Below are 18,003 nucleotides of genomic sequence, written 5' to 3' on the forward strand. Positions count from 1 at the left end.
TTTTAAATGTGTTCAGGAGGATACTGTGTGAACAGGTGGTGTACTTGTGGCAAAATAAATAATTAAAAATAGCGAGAATCAGGAATACAAAATAAAAACTTAAGTTGGGTAGACACTACTTTTTATCTAACAAGGTGGCAGATTGTGCAACAACTAAAAACAGAGAGAAATATTACAAGCATTTCCAGACTTCTTTAATTGTAGATGTATTTAATGAAACAAAGATTGGTCAGTGAAAATAATGGAAGACTGGGATACACACATGTTTTTTTTTTTTTTTCCCCCCCTCAAACAGTTTGGTGCTCACAGTTAGTACTTACAGAATTATTTACAGTAGGGGTAAATTTTCGTTGGTAATTTTTGTCTAATAGTCACTTGCAAGTACTTTGTGTAAATGCCTGAGAATTTTGCAAGAGCAAATGTCAGAAGCATTTATGCACAGGAGAGTGAGTGTTTGTGAGGGCTCAGAGATCTCCCTCTGTGAGATTTTTCCATTGTAGTTCTACATGTGAAGGAAGAGGTTCTTATGGAAGATGCGAGTCTGCAGCTGCATTTTTATACTTTCAGTGCCAAAGAAAATACGTAAAAGACTGTGTGTTATATTGGGTAAGAGTGAATTAAGCAGCAAAATGATTTTGGAGAATTGCAGTGCTTTTGATCAAAGATCCACATCAATATTGAAATTTTATGAGAATGGCAGCTATGGAGATGGAAGAAATATTTCTAAATTCTGTATAAATCCATTAGTGTTAAATTCAGACTGCTTTTGTCACTAATATTTCTTGCATCAGGTGTGTTTACACTCTTAATATGTGGTAAAGTGACAATTATGATGAAATAAATTTGCATAAGATTTCATCAAATACCCATACTTCTTCAAAGGCCAAATAAGGTGGATTTCAGATAAATAAAGCATTTCCAGACACACATTTATTTGAATTTTTTTCTTGCATATACTTAGGAAACCACTCATAAATTCCTGAATGTCTGTTCTTCAGCACCCTTTATAATCAACAAATACTGCCATGTTATATAAAGTTGTAAATACAGCTATATTACTTGAAGGAAAATGTCATTTTTCAGACTTCCAAAATAATTTCTTTTGAACATAACTTCACTTGTTTCTGTGTTATAGAACTACTTGTTCTGTTTCTTTAGATTGTTGATATTCTGGTACTTTTGTGGAGGTGTTATACAGTGTAAAAATTTGAGCCAAAAACTTCGCTTCTTATCTCAGTTCATGTAGGCCAATAGCTGTACACTCCATAATAGTGGCCTTTCCTCATACAAACTAATTAAATCCACAGTTTTTCCTAAATCCAACTCTTGGCAGCTTTCTTCATTATGGTTTTTGCTGAAACATTGCTGATGTCCATTCACAGTGCTTATCTGTAGTGACTGCAGTCTCAACTGTCCAAACAATGCTGCTACATATTTATAGAATGTCTGGTTGGTGTGGGAAGTGCATTGCTTTATCATTCATATTTTCATATTAATGTGGGATCGAGACATTTCAGTGACAGGTTTTTTTTTTTTTTCAATCTTAAATAATATGTCTGCCATGTGTTAGTAAGTTATTTGCTGCACAGCATTGCATAAGTCTAGAACTGTTGAAATAGACTAACTGCTGTTGAATTAATATGGGACTTTGTTTTGGTTTCAAACTTATAAATGTGCATTCTACATCAGTTATACTGTTAATATTGATGAACTCCAGAGATTGCTTAGCCTAAAGAAAAAAATGAACAGTGTCTCCTGTAAAGGATTAACCCCAAATCCAGTGACAGACTTTTGTAGGGTATTCTAGTATATTTTCTAATTACAGCAGGCTTCCAATAATCTGGATTAATGGGGACCAAAATGCTTATGACTGTACTACAAACTACTATTCACTACATTTACAAAGCATGATATTTGTCACATTAAACTTTTAACTGAAGCATTTCTCACTGAAAATGGACAACTAATCCACAAAGTTACTCTTCAAACACACTGTGTACTCTGTCACTGGCTTTCAATTCACTTGTGAGAAATAGTCTACATTCCATGGTTTTGTTCACTTTTTTCCTGTTTATGGTTCTCATTTTCCATAGTGTGAAAACATAGGTATAGTCAAAAAAATCTCTTCCCTTAACTCTCAGCATGTCTTCAAAAGGCTCATCTTCACTCACTTTATACCAAACTCACTTTGTTCACTAGATCTGTATCACTTAATTGATAGAATCCTGGCTCACAACCATTACTATTGGACAGTTTGTGGAAATTTTTTGTGGTCCACTTGCTCACAACTGGAAATCAGTATTCTGTTGGAAAATATTCATTCTAATTAAAAAAGAATAATTCAGGCTTTGTATGTTACCTTTTCAAACATTTTGGATAATTACTCTGCACCCAAGTAATCAGGAGCTAGCTGCATTTTCATGTAAGAGAGCTATTCTCTCCAGCTGCACATTGCAGAGAAACTGCATTTCTTTGGGTTTCTTACACCTGTTCATTTCTGTATCTGTATTGCAATGAAAATATCTGGATGACAAATGTGCTGTGTATCTTCTTTAGAAACAAGCTTATTCTGTTTACTTACAATGCTTGCTGTTGACAAGCTTAATTTCTTTCTCACTTCATCTATAGCCTTGCATTCAGTTTTTTTTTCTCAATTTTCTTCTTCTCCCTCTCCTTTTTTGTGATAATGTACAATAATGCTGATGTACTATGTGTAACTAAATTTCCTACACAGGTTCTGAGAACAGGTTCCTTGCACCAAAACAAGAAAAAGAGTCCAGAAACATGGGCTCTGAAATGCTTATCTTAAGAGCTATGAGCACCTGATCAGTAGAAGAGGATACCTTTTTCAGCATGGATTTCAGTGGTTTCCATGCCATGGCTATTAAGAATTTTGTGCAGTGCAGATGTGGATTTTGATATGTTGTTGAGACATATTGCTTGAATCAATTTGAAAGGCTATTTTCTGGTAAATTTGGTACAATGGATCTGTGGTCACTACTGGCTCTTTACAGACTAATATTGTGGTTAAGATTTATTTGGTTTGTTACCCCAATTTGATTTTGAGAAAATGCCACTAAGCAATTATCCCAAAACAATTGCTGAGCTTAAAACTACCATTCTGGAGGTCATTAACAGCACTGATGTTCCAACACTTCAGTGGGTCATGCAAAATTTTGCAATTCGCCTGCGCCACAGCATCGCCAAGGATGGCAGAGACATTGAACATGTCATAACCTAAATCCGAATATCTGTAATGACGTTTACATGTTGAAGAAGGTGTCTGCATGCCATTGTTGGTAACTAATTCACGTTTTTTCATATAGCTCAAAAATTGTCACCCTGTATGTGTATCAAATTTGAAACAATAGTTTACATTTTCAGGAAGATGAGCAAGCATAAGCTGGAAGCTACCTGCAGATTAAAAAAAGTATGTTTGACTGGGCCTTGAAACTTTTCCCTTGTGTTCCATGGTCTGGTACAAGTTGTGCCTAGAAGTTTCAAAACAGAGTGTGCGCGCACTCACGTGCACACACACACACACACACACACACACACACACACACACCGCTACAGAGTGAAAGCTTCATTCTGAAAACCAGTGGTTGTTTGGTAGCCTCCCTCTATTTCATGTGGTAATATAAATGTGATAGTGTGCACGTCCTTCTAAATTACCACTTGTGATGCTTTCCATGAGAATGTATTACTGATTGACAATAAAATTCGTCTTTAGGCATATGTGAGCAGACATGAATCTTATATACAGTTTGAGAGCACTTTTTTCTCTGTGGATGTGATGAAGCACTGTACCACTCAAATTTTTGGTGTGTATCTGTGATGGAAGTAATTTTTAAAAACTTTTTGCATGCATTCTGTGTCCTCTAAAAATTGCAACATAATTTAAGTGCACATAAGAAGTAGGCAGTGTAATTCATATTTATTAATTGAGTCTAAATAGCAGTAGAGTGCTGTTTGTATTTCTTCTTTACTGCCATACATTTTTCATCCATTGCATAATAATATAATGAAATATTTCAGGAGGGAGCATCGGAAGGAAGCGTACCAGGCAGTATACGGTAAGGACGTCATTATACACCATATGTTTGTTTTTGAGAAGTACTGATTTCTATTGTCTCATGGGAAATCGGATGCAACATACAGATTATTTAAATTACTTATTGCTTTGTCAACAAGCAGCTATGTTACAAGGCAATATGATCCGTAATATGAAGGTTGGTCATAAATTAATCTCTAATTGGCAATGGGAAGTAGACAAACACTTCTAGCTTCATGGCACTTGCAGTTTGCAAAGGCATACTTTGAAAAGCACATTGTCAGCTCCTTGTTCTGTTCATCAATCTGTAAGCAATAAGGAGTTGAAATGAATGGTGTTATTGCATATCTGCCAGTTGAAAGGTATGTCTTGTCATTTACTTTCTGCTGAGATTCATGGTCAGTTAGGTTTGTATATGGTGATGGGGTTGTAAGTGATGGTGCTGTGAAGGAGTTGTGCTGAAATTTCAAGGGTGATCATAGAGATATGCATGATCATCATGGTCAGGGAAGACATTCACATGTGAGTGATGAACTTGTGCAGCATGTTGATGGAATTTTGTGTGCAATATGTTAGTGCACAGTTTCTGAACTTCCTGATGAAATGACTCAGATTTGAAAAGCAAACCCCCATTAACCATGGACCTTGCCGTTGGTGGGGAGGCTTGCGTGCCTCAGCGATACAGATAGCCGTACCGTAGGTGCAACCACAACGGAGGGGTATCTGTTGAGAGGCCAGACAAACGTGTGGTTTCTGAAGAGGGGCAGCAGCCTTTTCAGTAGTTGCAGGGGCAACAGTCTGGATGATTGACTGATCTGGCCTTGTAACAATAACCAAAACGGCCTTGCTGTGCTGGTACTGCGAACGGCTGAAAGCAAGGGGAAACTACAGCTGTAATTTTTCCCGAGGGCATGCAGCTTTACTGTATGATTACATGATGATGGCGTCCTCTTGGGTAAAATATTCCGGAGGTAAAATAGTCCCCCATTCGGATCTCCAGGCGGGGACTACTCAAGAGGATGTCGTTATCAGGAGAAAGAAAACTGGCGTTCTATGGATCGGAGCGTGGAATGTCAGATCCCTTAATCGGGCAGGTAGGTTAGAAAATTTAAAAAGGGAAACGGATAGGTTGAAGTTAGATATAGTGGGAATTAGTGAAGTTCGGTGGCAGGAGGAACAAGACTTCTGGTCAGGTGACTACAGGGTTATAAACACAAAATCAAATAGGGGTAATGCAGGAGTAGGTTTAATAATGAATAGGAAAATAGGAATGCGGGTAAGCTACTACAAACAGCATAGTGAACGCATTATTGTGGCCAAGATAGATACGAAGCCCACACCTACTACAGTAGTACAAGTTTATATGCCAACTAGCTCTGCAGATGACGAAGAAATTGAAGAAATGTATGATGAAATAAAAGAAATTATTCAGATTGTGAAGGGAGACGAAAATTTAATAGTCATGGGTGACTGGAATTCGAGTGTAGGAAAAGGGAGAGAAGGAAACATAGTAGGTGAATATGGATTGGGGGACAGAAATGAAAGAGGAAGCCGCCTGGTAGAATTTTGCACAGAGCACAACATAATCATAACTAACACTTGGTTTAAGAATCATGACAGAAGGTTGTATACATGGAAGAACCCTGGAGATACTAAAAGGTATCAGATAGATTATATAATGGTAAGACACAGATTTAGGAACCAGGTTTTAAATTGTAAGACATTTCCAGGGGCAGATGTGGACTCTGACCACAATCTATTGGTTATGACCTGTAGATTAAAACTGAAGAAACTGCAAAAAGGTGGGAATTTAAGGAGATGGGACCTGGATAAACTAAAAGAACCAGAGGTTGTACAGAGATTCAGGGAGAGCATAAGGGAGCAATTGACAGGAATGGGGGAAATAAATACAGTAGAAGAAGAATGGGTAGCTTTGAGGGATGAAGTAGTGAAGGAAGCAGAGGATCAAGTAGGTAAAAAGACGAGGGCTAATAGAAATCCTTGGGTAACAGAAGAAATATTGAATTTAATTGATGAAAGGAGAAAATATAAAAATGCAGTAAGTGAAACAGGCAAAAAGGAATACAAACGTCTCAAAAATGAGATCGACAGGAAGTGCAAAATGGCTAAGCAGGGATGGCTAGAGGACAAATGTAAAGATGTAGAGGCCTATCTCACTAGGGGTAAGATAGATACCGCCTACAGGAAAATTAAAGAGACCTTTGGAGATAATAGAACGACTTGTATGAATATCAAGAGCTCAGATGGAAACCCAGTTCTAAGCAAAGAAGGGAAAGCAGAAAGGTGGAAGGAGTATATAGAGGGTCTATACAAGGGCGATGTACTTGAGGACAATATTATGGAAATGGAAGAGGATGTAGATGAAGATGAAATGGGAGATATGATACTGCGTGAAGAGTTTGACAGAGCACTGAAAGACCTGAGTCGAAACAAGGCCCCCGAAGTAGACAGTATTCCATTGGAACTACTGACGGCCGTGGGAGAGCCAGTCCTGACAAAACTCTACCATCCGGTGAGCAAGATGTATGAAACAGGCGAAATACCCTCAGACTTCAAGAAGACTATAATAATTCCAATCTTAAAGAAAGCAGGTGTTGACAGATGTGAAAATTACCGAACTATCACTTTAATAAGTCACAGCTGCAAAATACTAACACGAATTCTTTACAGACGAATGGAAAAACTAGTAGAAGCCAACCTTGGGGAAGATCAGTTTGGATTCCGTAGAAACACTGGAACACGTGAGGCAATACTGACCTTACGACTTATCTTAGAAGAAAGATTAAGGAAAGGCAAACCTACGTTTCTAGCATTTGTAGACTTAGAGAAAGCTTTTGACAATGTTGACTGGAATACTCTCTTTCAAATTCTAAAGGTGGCAGGGGTAAAATACAGGGAGCGAAAGGCTATTTACAATTTGTACAGAAACCAGATGGCAGTTATAAGAGTCGAGGGGCATGAAAGGGAAGCAGCGGTTGGGAAGGGAGTAAGACAGGGTTGTAGCCTCTCCCCGATGTTGTTCAATCTGTATATTGAGCAAGCAGTAAAGGAAACAAAAGAAAAATTCGGAGTAGGTATTAAAATTCATGGAGAAGAAATAAAAACTTTGAGTTTCGCTGATGACATTGTAATTCTGTCAGAGACAGCAAAGGACTTGGAAGAGCAGTTGAATGGAATGGACAGTGTCTTGAAAGGAGGATATAAGATGAACATCAACAAAAGCAAAACAAGGATAATGGAATGTAGTCTAATTAAGTCGGGTGATGCTGAGGGAATTAGATTAGGAAATGAGGCACTTAAAGTAGTAAAGGAGTTTTGCTATTTGGGGAGCAAAATAACTGATGATGGTCGAAGTAGAGAGGATATAAAATGTAGGCTGGCAATGGCAAGGAAAGCGTTTCTGAAGAAGAGAAATTTGTTAACATCCAGTATTGATTTAAGTGTCAGGAAGTCATTTCTGAAAGTATTCGTATGGAGTGTAGCCATGTATGGAAGTGAAACATGGACGATAAATAGTTTGGAGAAGAAGAGAATAGAAGCTTTCGAAATGTGGTGCTACAGAAGAATGCTGAAGATTAGATGGGTAGATCACATAACTAATGAGGAAGTATTGAATAGGATTGGGGAGAAGAGAAGTTTGTGGCACAACTTGACTAGAAGAAGGGATCGGTTGGTAGGACATGTTCTGAGGCATCAAGGGATCACCAATTTAGTATTGGAGGGCAGCGTGGAGGGTAAAAATCGTAGAGGGAGACCAAGAGATGAATACACTAAGCAGATTCAGAAGGATGTAGGTTGCAGTAGGTACTGGGAGATGAAAAAGCTTGCACAGGATAGAGTAGCATGGAGAGCTGCATCAAACCAGTCTCAGGACTGAAGACCACAACAACAACAACGACAACCTTATTAACATCAGAGAGAGGTTAGTTTATCATAAATTTTATGCAAGGTGTCTATCAAAATATCTGACAAATGTCCACAAAACCGAAACAATGTGTTCATCCTTGACATTCTATCAATACTGCCATGCAGAGAGGCAATTGTGAACAAAATCATGATTGGCATGAGACATGGATGAGGTACATAAATCCTGGAACTAAGGAATAATCCAAATAGTGGATGCACATTCATTCTCTCAATAAGACCAAAAATTCTGGAAGATGCTGTCAAATTCTATAATGATGTCCACAGTTACTTAGTATTGTAAACGAATTTTCACAACCAATTTTGTGAGGATAATGCATGAGAATACTGTGAGAGACTTAAAATTCTCCAAAAGCATCAGATCATTAATAAGGGAACCAATAATGTTTGACCCCATACTGCAAATTAAATGAAGGAAAACTCACATTTTTGTCTGGAGGTTTTTCGACACTCTCCCTATAGTCCAGACTAGACACCAAGCAGTTTACACATCTTTTACGCCAAGCAGTTTACACCTCTTTTCAATGATGAAGGCCTAACTGGCTGCACAGCACTCAGTGATTGTTGATGAACTGTGGAATGCTGTCAACAACTGGCTGGAATGAAATACCAGGTAGCTCCATTCTTTGATGAAGGCATAAAGAAGCTTGTGTCATATATGAGAAACATGTGAGTGTTGGTAGCGACTGTTGAGAAGTAATGTCAACAGGTAAGTACAAATTTTATATTAAAAATGATCTAATTTTTTTCTTTTCTTTAAATAGCCAATCGGAGAATAATTTACAAACAGCCCCCTTACATTTATATGTGGAATTAGTGCTTCATGAGCATCAAGTTTCGACATACTGCTCACCTGTTTTTGATGTTGCATTTGGTTTTATGTATCATGATGTTCCAGAGCTTGATGAAATGAAATGATGTTCTAGAAACTGATACTCTAAAGTGTAGTGCTGAGTGATGTATTGCAAATGACAGCTAAATTTGAGTGTGTTTCCTCTCACTTTATTTGCAATAAAATGTTGTGGATGGCCAGTTCCAGTTCCACAGATCACATTTAGTGCAGGTAAAGAGACATGTACATCCACCTTGATAAATGTACTCAGAAGAGAACAAAGTCAAGCATTAGTTAGACATGGTGTTTGTCGAACTTCACTGTACCATAACATGCAGTGACAGACTCATGAGAGGAACAGTGCACGTGAAAATACTTGTAGCACAATCACCAGAATTAATCACATTGTCCAGTAAGTATTAGTGACCAAACTTTGACATTTTAGGTTATAGATACAATATTTAGGTGTCACACAGCAATGTCAAATCACAGATTTTCACATGAAACATTTGGCATTGGATATGTATACGTTGGAAGGATTGGGCATGGAATGGGTATCCAGATTGGTGCGGTTAAGTAAGTGAAAAGTTGGCCAGTTTCCAAAAAGAACTCTGAAGGATTTATTCCATAAAAGGGCCACCTAGGGGGAAGAAAACCACTGACTAGAGAGGTTGCCTCTGAGACCAAAATGTTTTGGGTGGCTTTTGAGAGCAGAAGAGGTATGTGTTAGCTGGCCAGGCACCAGCAAGCAAGAGATAGTAGCATCTTCACTCATTCTCATGTGTGCCTGCACCACATGACCCACTCATGGCACCCTACCAGCCAATGAGGGTGAACAAGTTCTTACTATGAGAACCTTAAAAAGTCAGCATCATGTGCTGAAGCCATGGGAGAATGTGGGCAATCTGCACAGCATCTAAGATTGCAACAAAGAATTAAGAACTCTCAATAAAAAGTTTTGAAAAATATACTTCCTCTTCCCTTTCCACACTGGTGGGCCCCGCGTATTCCTTCCCCCTTGTGCAGGAATCAAGTATAATTTTTTTTTAAATTTATTAGCAAAATTCAGTGATGGAAAGCTATGACTCCCTTAATAGGGAGCACGGGAACAAGGCCCTATGAAGTAACACGGGTGTGGAGGTATTATTATTTCATTTAAAATAATGTCACAAATGCCAACATTTTGAGTGTATCACCAACTATTGTTATGTGCTGGCATTGTGTGTCAAATGCAGTGACAATGCCAATTAAGGCTGTCCCCAACCAGAAATTGTACAACCAGAATACACTAATTGCCATGGAGAACACATTGCCCTCTTTCATGGGTCCAAAGTATGCCAGTCACTTGCTACCACTACCAACCTGCCTCCCTGGCTCCCTCCCTCCCTCCCTCCCTCCATCCCTGTCTCTTCCTGCCTGCCTGCCCTACACACACACACACACACACACACACACACACACACACACACACACAAAAAAAACACCACCACCACCACCCATTACCAAATCAAGATTCCTTGATGCCTCAGGACGTCATATTAAATGATCCTTGCTTTTATTCAGGTTGTAAAAAAAGATCGTTACTTCCCTAATGGATTCAGTACCTCCTCAATATCTCATCAGCAGTTTCAGCATTCTTCTGAAGCACCACGTGTCAAAAGCACCTATTTTCTTCTCGTTTGAACTGTTTATAGCCTACATTTCAGTTCTATACAAGGTTACCCTTGATGCAAATACTTTCAAACATTTAAATTTATATTCGATGTAAACTAGTTCCTCATTTTCAGAAATGTTTTTCTCGCTCATGCACCCTGCCTTTTCTATTCCCTGTACTTCAGCCACCTCCACTTGTTTTGCTGCCTCAATAACAAAACTCATCTACTACTTTTAATGCCTGATTTCCTAACTTAATTCCCTCAGAATCATCTGGTGTAATTGAGATACATTTCATTATCCTTATTTTACTTCTGTTGATATTTATAACCTCTTTTCATGACATTATCCATTCAGTTCAACTGTTCCTCTAAGGCTTTTGCTATTACTGACAGAATTACACTGTCTTCTCCAATATTTTGTGTTTTTATTTATTTTTCTGTTAACTTAAATTTCCTTTGCAAATTTCTCCTTTGTATCCTTGATTGGTTGCTCACTGCACAATTGAATAATTTCAGGAATTGACAACACTCTACCTACCTTCTCAACAACCCTTCATGTCTTTCCATCTCAGTCTGGTTTTTATAGAAGTGGTAGATAACCTTTCAGTCCCTGTATTTTATCCATTCTACCTACTGAATTTAGTGTATCTTGTAGTCAACATTGTCAAATCTTTCCTCAAAATCAATGAATGCTAGAAATGTAAGTTTGCCATCATTAAACATACCTTCTGAGAGAGGGCCCGTCTTGGGTCACGTGTTCCGACATTTGTCTGGAATCGAAACTGATCTTCCCTGAGCTCAGCTTCCATTAGTCTTTTTTTCTTTGATACTTCTGTAAATAATTTGTGTCAGTATTTTGCAACTATGACATATTAGACCAATTATTCGATAATAGTCTCATCTATCAGCAATTGCCACCTTTAGCATTGGATATTACACTCTTCTCGATCTGAGAGTATTTTTCCTGTACCACAAATGTTGTGTACCCAGTGGAATAGTTTTATTGTAGTGTTTCCTGCCGAGCATCTCAATAATTTTGAGGAAATGTCATTTGCTCCAAATGCCTTGTTTAGATTTATGTGATTCAGTGTTCCGTCAATTCAATTCAGTATTTCATTTGTTGTCAAAGGACTTTGATAATCTATCACCAATGATAATCTATCACCAAAACGGTTGTCAATATTAACTCTTACAGTAATAATTCTTAACCAAAGGGATTTTGCCCCAACAAGAATTTACATTGAGATAAACGAACAATAGACAGTGTAAAAAAATTATGTAGCATTTGTAATGAGGTGCACTTGTATGTGGGGTCATAGGGTGTCAATGCAGTTAACATATAGTTTTGCAAATTTTTCCCTTTCAAACATTAAGTACGAGTTATAATGATGCTACGATCAGCTGCTGTTGAAATATGTCCAGCAAATGAGATTTTCAGTTTGTGGTACATCTAAGAGAGAAAAAATAATTACAACAGCTTTTGAAGAGTTGGACAACCCAAACAATTCCCCCACTCTTATTTTATGAAAGCTATTCATAGATAGGATGTAGCTTTGCCCCTTAGTTACCGAAATGCAAATGTAATTCACTGGCCTATTAATTTGGCTAACTAGGTGGCTACCTGCGCCATATCTTTCAAAAGCACATAAGAGATGCACAAGATACTGTTTATTCATGGAAGCATTTTTCCTGCCACTAGCTGGAAACATGACAACATCCCTGAATGTATTTGACAACACTGTGATCTTTGACACTTCATGTAGATTCAGGAAATTATCATACTACCTTTACTTATTATTTTCTTATCATTGCGATTAAATATTATGACTGATTCTCACTTAAGTAATGGTAACACAGTTACAGAATTTGGTTTTGAGTCCAGGCAACTCGTTCTAGCCTGAAACTACAACTGCTCTCATCTTTTACATTTCAAACTATCCACCTTGCCTGCCTCTGGGGCAAAGAGAGATCATTGTCAGCTAGCTCAGTGGTAAGATCTTCACCTTTCAAAGGGAATACTGTGGTAGCTGTTAGCTGAAATCTCGCTGGAGACAAGATTTTTACTTCTCTGTAACAAAGTAACACTCAGGCATATTGACAGTCAGTAAAGAAATTTTTAGAAAATTTCTCCCTCATAAGTTTCTTTGCTACTTTCAGTCAGTACCATGTAGATCTAAAGATGAAAAACCTACTGATTTGCACAGTTATTATTGCTGCTTTAAGTGAATAATACTAAAAAGAATGTTGTTTACTCATAATGTTAATAGTGTAATGGAAGGGTAAAAAACATAATTGCTTCACTAGATAAGCTTCATGTTTGCAGTACACATAAGACATAAAAAAATAGCTGCAACAGCTTCTGAAGACTGGGGCTGTACAAATAATGCCTCTTGCCCTTTAGTTATGATTTTTGAGTTGCAATTGATGAGTCTGGATATTGTTTTTTTATAAGTATGCTTTATATCAAAATCTAAGTTACAAAAATGTTAAAACTCATTGGGCTATAATTCAGATATTTCAGCTGCAAGTAAATGCGATAGGAGTAGACTTCACCATGTCTTCAAAACACCATCTTCCCAACTGCTAGCCAGCTCAGCACATCAGCTTAGAGAAAGTATTTCTCCATTCGCTAGTCTAATGATGAATTGACAACATTGTGCAATATGAATGGCAACAATGTGATCATGATTTACTTCCTGTTGTGGTTCATAACTGTCCTGTTAAAATCACTTTGTATGTCATTGTCACTACTGATACACAGTGTAAGTGCTTCTCACTGGAGGTTAATGATTGGGTGTCAGATTTATTATTTGATTCCAGGAAAGTCATTACACACAAAATCTATAACTGATCTCATGTTTAACATTACTAATCATGTCCATTAAACAACAATACCACAATGAGAGAGATGTTGCTGCATTAGCTGTAGGACCGTATCCCGCTAAAGACCTAAACATTTTGTCTGCTTTTTACTTTTCCCGTTGCCGAGCTTTAAGCATTCAGGTTGAGAACCATTAAGGAAATCTTAGCTTCACCATCTTTAGTGTTTTTGCAATTTTGATATACTACCTCATAGATATAAAGGTGATAATTTGAAGAAATTGTGACCTTATATCCTTGTTAAAAAGATTTGTTTGCTTATACCTAAACTCATCTTAGGTTTTTGTCAGCACACAATTCAGTTGATTGTGTGTGGCATTGAATGATTTAGCTGGGTTTCTTCTTGGATCGACTCACAATCTGAGGTTTGTGTATTTTAGTGGTAATCCTGAAATGCCACTCAGGTAGGATCAAGACTTTTCTAGGCAAGGACCACACTGGGCTCAAAAGTGCAGAATATTCTGGTAATATGTTTTATTAACTTAGACTTTCGTTGTGAGTGTATTCTGCTAAATTGTAATTCACACACACAAATAAAACTATATTTTATGAGAGACAAGCAAAGCCAGAAGTAGCCAAAAAGTTATTATTCAAGATGTAATTCAATTGTATTACAACTGAGCATATTTTCATAGTATTTCTTGTTGGTTTACTGAATATAACTAAAGAGGATAGGAGAGAAATTAATCAACAATAATGTAGCCCCCCATTAATTAAAACTGCCTGACAATGGTAACACAGTTTTTTGATTCTATGCCTGTAGAGAGCTACTGATTTACACTCATGCTCATAAATTAAGGATAATGCTGATACATGGTGAAACAATGCTCTGGTGGGTGGTTTATGGGGTATGACCATGCGGTGCATTTGATCTGCAATCGTCGCATGGTGGTGCTGGCAGCAGTCCACATATGTAGAGGTGTGTTGGTGCAAGTCTGAGTACGGTGCAGAGAGTAAGTGTGGTGACTGTTTGTTGAAAATGGCCCAAAGAACATACTGATGACATTATGAGAGGTAGAATACTAAGGTGACTGGAGGGCTGATCAAACATAGCAGGTTGTAGCACGGGCCCTCCGTGTGCCACGAAGTGTGATCTCAAGATTATGGCAATGATTACAGCAGACAGGAAACATGTCCAGACACTACAGTAAGGGACATCCACAGTGTACAACACCAAAAGAAGGCCAATATCTCACCATCAGTGCCCGCAGACAGCCACGGAGTACTGCAGGTAGCCTTGCTCGTGACCTTACCGCAGCCACTGGAACCGTTGTCTCCAGACACACAGTCTACAGATGACTGAACAGATATAGTTTATTCATCCGAAGACCTGCAAGGTGCATTCCACTGACCCCGGTCACAGGAGAGCTCGTAAATCCTGGTGTCAAGAACACAGTACATGGATATTGGAACAGTGGTCACAGGTTATGTTCACAGATGAGTTCAGGTATAGTCTGAACAGTGATTCTCGCCGGGTTTTCATCTGGCGTGAACCAGGAATCAGATGCCAACCCCTTAATGTCTTTGTAAGATACCTGTATGGAGGTTGTGGTTTGATGGTGTGGGGTGGGATTATGATTGCTAAATGTACACCCCAGCATGTCTTTGACAGAGGAACAGTAACAGGTCAGGTGTATCGAGACATCATTTTGCACCAGTATGTCTGCCTCTTCAGGGGTGCAGTGGGTCCTACCTTCCTCCTGATGCATGATAATGCACGGCCCCACTGAGCTGCCATCATGGAGGAGTACCTTGAAACAGAAGATATCAGGCGAATTGAATGGCCCACGTGTTCTCCTGACCTAAACCCCATCGAGCACTTCTGGGGTGCTCTTGGTAGACGTATCGCTGCGTGTCTTCAAATCCCTAGGACACTTCAGGAGCTCCGACAGGCACTGGTGCAAGAATGGGAGGCTATACCCAAGCAGCTGCTTGACCACCTGATCCAGAGTATGCCAACCTGTTGTGCGGCCTGTGTACATGTGCATGGTGATCATATCTCATATTGATGTTGGGGTACATGCACAGGAAACAGTGGCGTTTTGTAGCACATGTGTTTTGGGACAGTTTTCTCAACTTATCACCAATACCATGGACTTACAGATCTGTGTCTTGTGTTCCCTATGTGCCTATGCTATTAGCGCCAGTTTTGTGTAGTGCCACATTGTGTGGCACCACATTCTGCATTTATCAGTAATTTATGAGCATGAGTGTAGAAACAAAGGCACATCAATCCAGGTTTAATGTACGTTTTTGACCACAAATAAAATTTCTTTATAGTTATTTGATAAGAGGTGAGAAATATAAATGTTGAGGGTGCTAGATCAGAAAAAATGCTCAGTAGGGGTTGCTTTCCGGCCAAGCTCCTGACTTGTTACTTCTGTGAAGGCAGCAGAGTGTAGATAGTCATTCTCGTACAGTAACTACAGTAGCTGCAATTTACTTTCATACTTTTTGTATGTTGAGACAGCAAGGCATCTCAGATATTGAAATGGATGCCAACTGCGATGGGCACACCCACACACCCCTGGTATGCAGTTCTTAACACAAAACATCATCTTTGTGCAACTACATATGTTTTCTGTGTATAAAGTTCAAACTTAGTGGTTCAAAAAGTGGTTCAGACCCCCATGTGGTCATGCTGTTTTATATCTTCAGTTATTGACTTTTTTCCATTTGTTGTATGTTTCTCTATTTCTGGCGAACATGTAGAGATACTGAGTTGAAATTTAAATAAAATACTGATGTGTACTGTCCCTTGGCAGTGTAAATAATTGAAGCTTATCACTACATCTAAGTATTCTGATAACCACAAACTCACTCATCAAATCCTTTCAATGAACAATGTGCATAAATGTCAGTTCTGGTGGTCTAGCAGTAAAGTACATGGGTGGAAATTGAGAGGTCATGGTGTAAGACAATGGAATTCCTTCTCATACAGAATCTCATCAAGATGGCGACTAGCTCAACAATACATACATATACATCCTTCTTTCACGACTATTCTTTTCATAAGAGAAAACATAGATAGCAGAGAAGCCATTCCCTGGAGTAAATGGACGCTCCAAGGAATAATTGGGCTTGAAACTACTTTGCATTGATAATCGGTAAGATAAGAAGAGATATTTCGAGATATGTACTGAGTTATATAATTTATAAAATTTCTGAAAATATAACGGAGAGACTGCTGCAAGAGACATTACAATGGGACTGATTCTGTCAGATCACCACTTTCTCTGTTTTCACTTTAATGTAGCCTTAGCATCTGAACGATGTACGGAATCACCAGAAACAACACAATGCAGAGTCCTTAGTTAAATTGTAGCTCCCTTTTCCCTGACTGCATAACTGGGGTAGGTTAGGAATACCTAACTAACTGAAGTGACGTCCATTGAATGACTTTCACCATGGCGTTGAGCCACACAAAACAATAATAATAATAATAATAATAATAGTTATTGTTATTATTATTATTATTGTTATTGGTAAACACATTTGAAGTTTGTACATAACTCTGAGTGTGAGTCCTCCGTGCACTTCTCAATATTTTAGGTAATTTTGGCCCAGGTGGACTAAATATATCAATAGTCTTCACATAGTATGCTTCATGAAAAGGTCAGTATGTCTTTACCACGAAATGTGGTTCAAAAACATAATGATGAAAATGTAGTCGATATCTGGCCTTTGCATTTACACTGCATCATATTTATAAGTAAACCATAAAATAATGGTTACTTCAGCCCAAAATCACAAGTGGAAAGCAACACTTCCAGTAGAAATTTCTACAGCCTACCGTGTTCGCAGCTTGTGCAGCTGGGTGTTATGTGATTCTATTTTAATGATAACAAAACCTAGTCAAAAGTATACATTGGGTATCCAAGACAGCTGTTCGGATTAACAAAGAAATTAATGTAACCAGCAGGCTGTAATCAGCCTCTAGACAATCAGAATTCTCTTTCTGTGTGCAGCATCCTTCTTTATGACATAATCATGAGCGAGTGCTCTGTGAAGGTTGGTGGTTTCTTGGAGTGATTCTAGCTTTGCATGCTAAGTGTCTGCGTTTGAGTCACACATTAGGTAATCGTTTTTCACACACACACACACACACACACACACACACACACACACACACACACACACACACACACACCACTTCACCTGTGGTAAAGCAAGTTGAACAGTGTAGGTTTCCACCATGGTTTCGAATCCACATTAAATATGACATCACTTCTCTACCTGCCTTGGGCATGGATGTGTGTAATGTCCTTAGGTTAGTTAGGTTTAAGTAGTTCTAAGTTCTAGGGAACTGATGACCTCAGAAGTTAAGTCCCATAGTGCTCAGAGCCATTCTGAACCTTCGCTACCTCATTTAGGATTGTCTGTGTAGGTTGGGACATGACAGAGTTGGGTGTCATGCCAGGTAGAAACTCTGCCACCATCACATATCCTTACATGCGTTTTTTTATCGTAATGTAAGGTCACAAGTCACTTATTTCTTATTGCACCTCAATTTGAGATGTTGTAAATATTGGTCTGAACTGGGATTCGAAATCTCTCCTTTAGGTGGATTTGACTTGTTTGTGAAAATTCATTTCCACCATTTTTTTGTTTCCTCAAGTTTCTGAAATTCTCAAGAT

The 18,003-nt window shown here is 38.4% G+C and overlaps 1 protein-coding gene across 1 annotated transcript in view; it reads left to right on the top strand.

Moving 5' to 3' along the window:
- The window catches only part of LOC126427263 (uncharacterized), a 131,897-nt gene that overhangs the window by 83,723 nt on the left and 30,171 nt on the right, over positions 1-18,003 (top strand). The window contains exon 7 of the mRNA XM_050089516.1: positions 4,039-4,076. Coding sequence (XP_049945473.1) covers positions 4,039-4,076 — 38 coding nt within the window. The remainder of the gene's footprint in view (positions 1-4,038; positions 4,077-18,003) is intronic.

Source organism: Schistocerca serialis, chromosome 11 (genome assembly GCF_023864345.2).
Source record: "Schistocerca serialis cubense isolate TAMUIC-IGC-003099 chromosome 11, iqSchSeri2.2, whole genome shotgun sequence".
NCBI classification, from domain to species: domain Eukaryota; kingdom Metazoa; phylum Arthropoda; class Insecta; order Orthoptera; family Acrididae; genus Schistocerca; species Schistocerca serialis.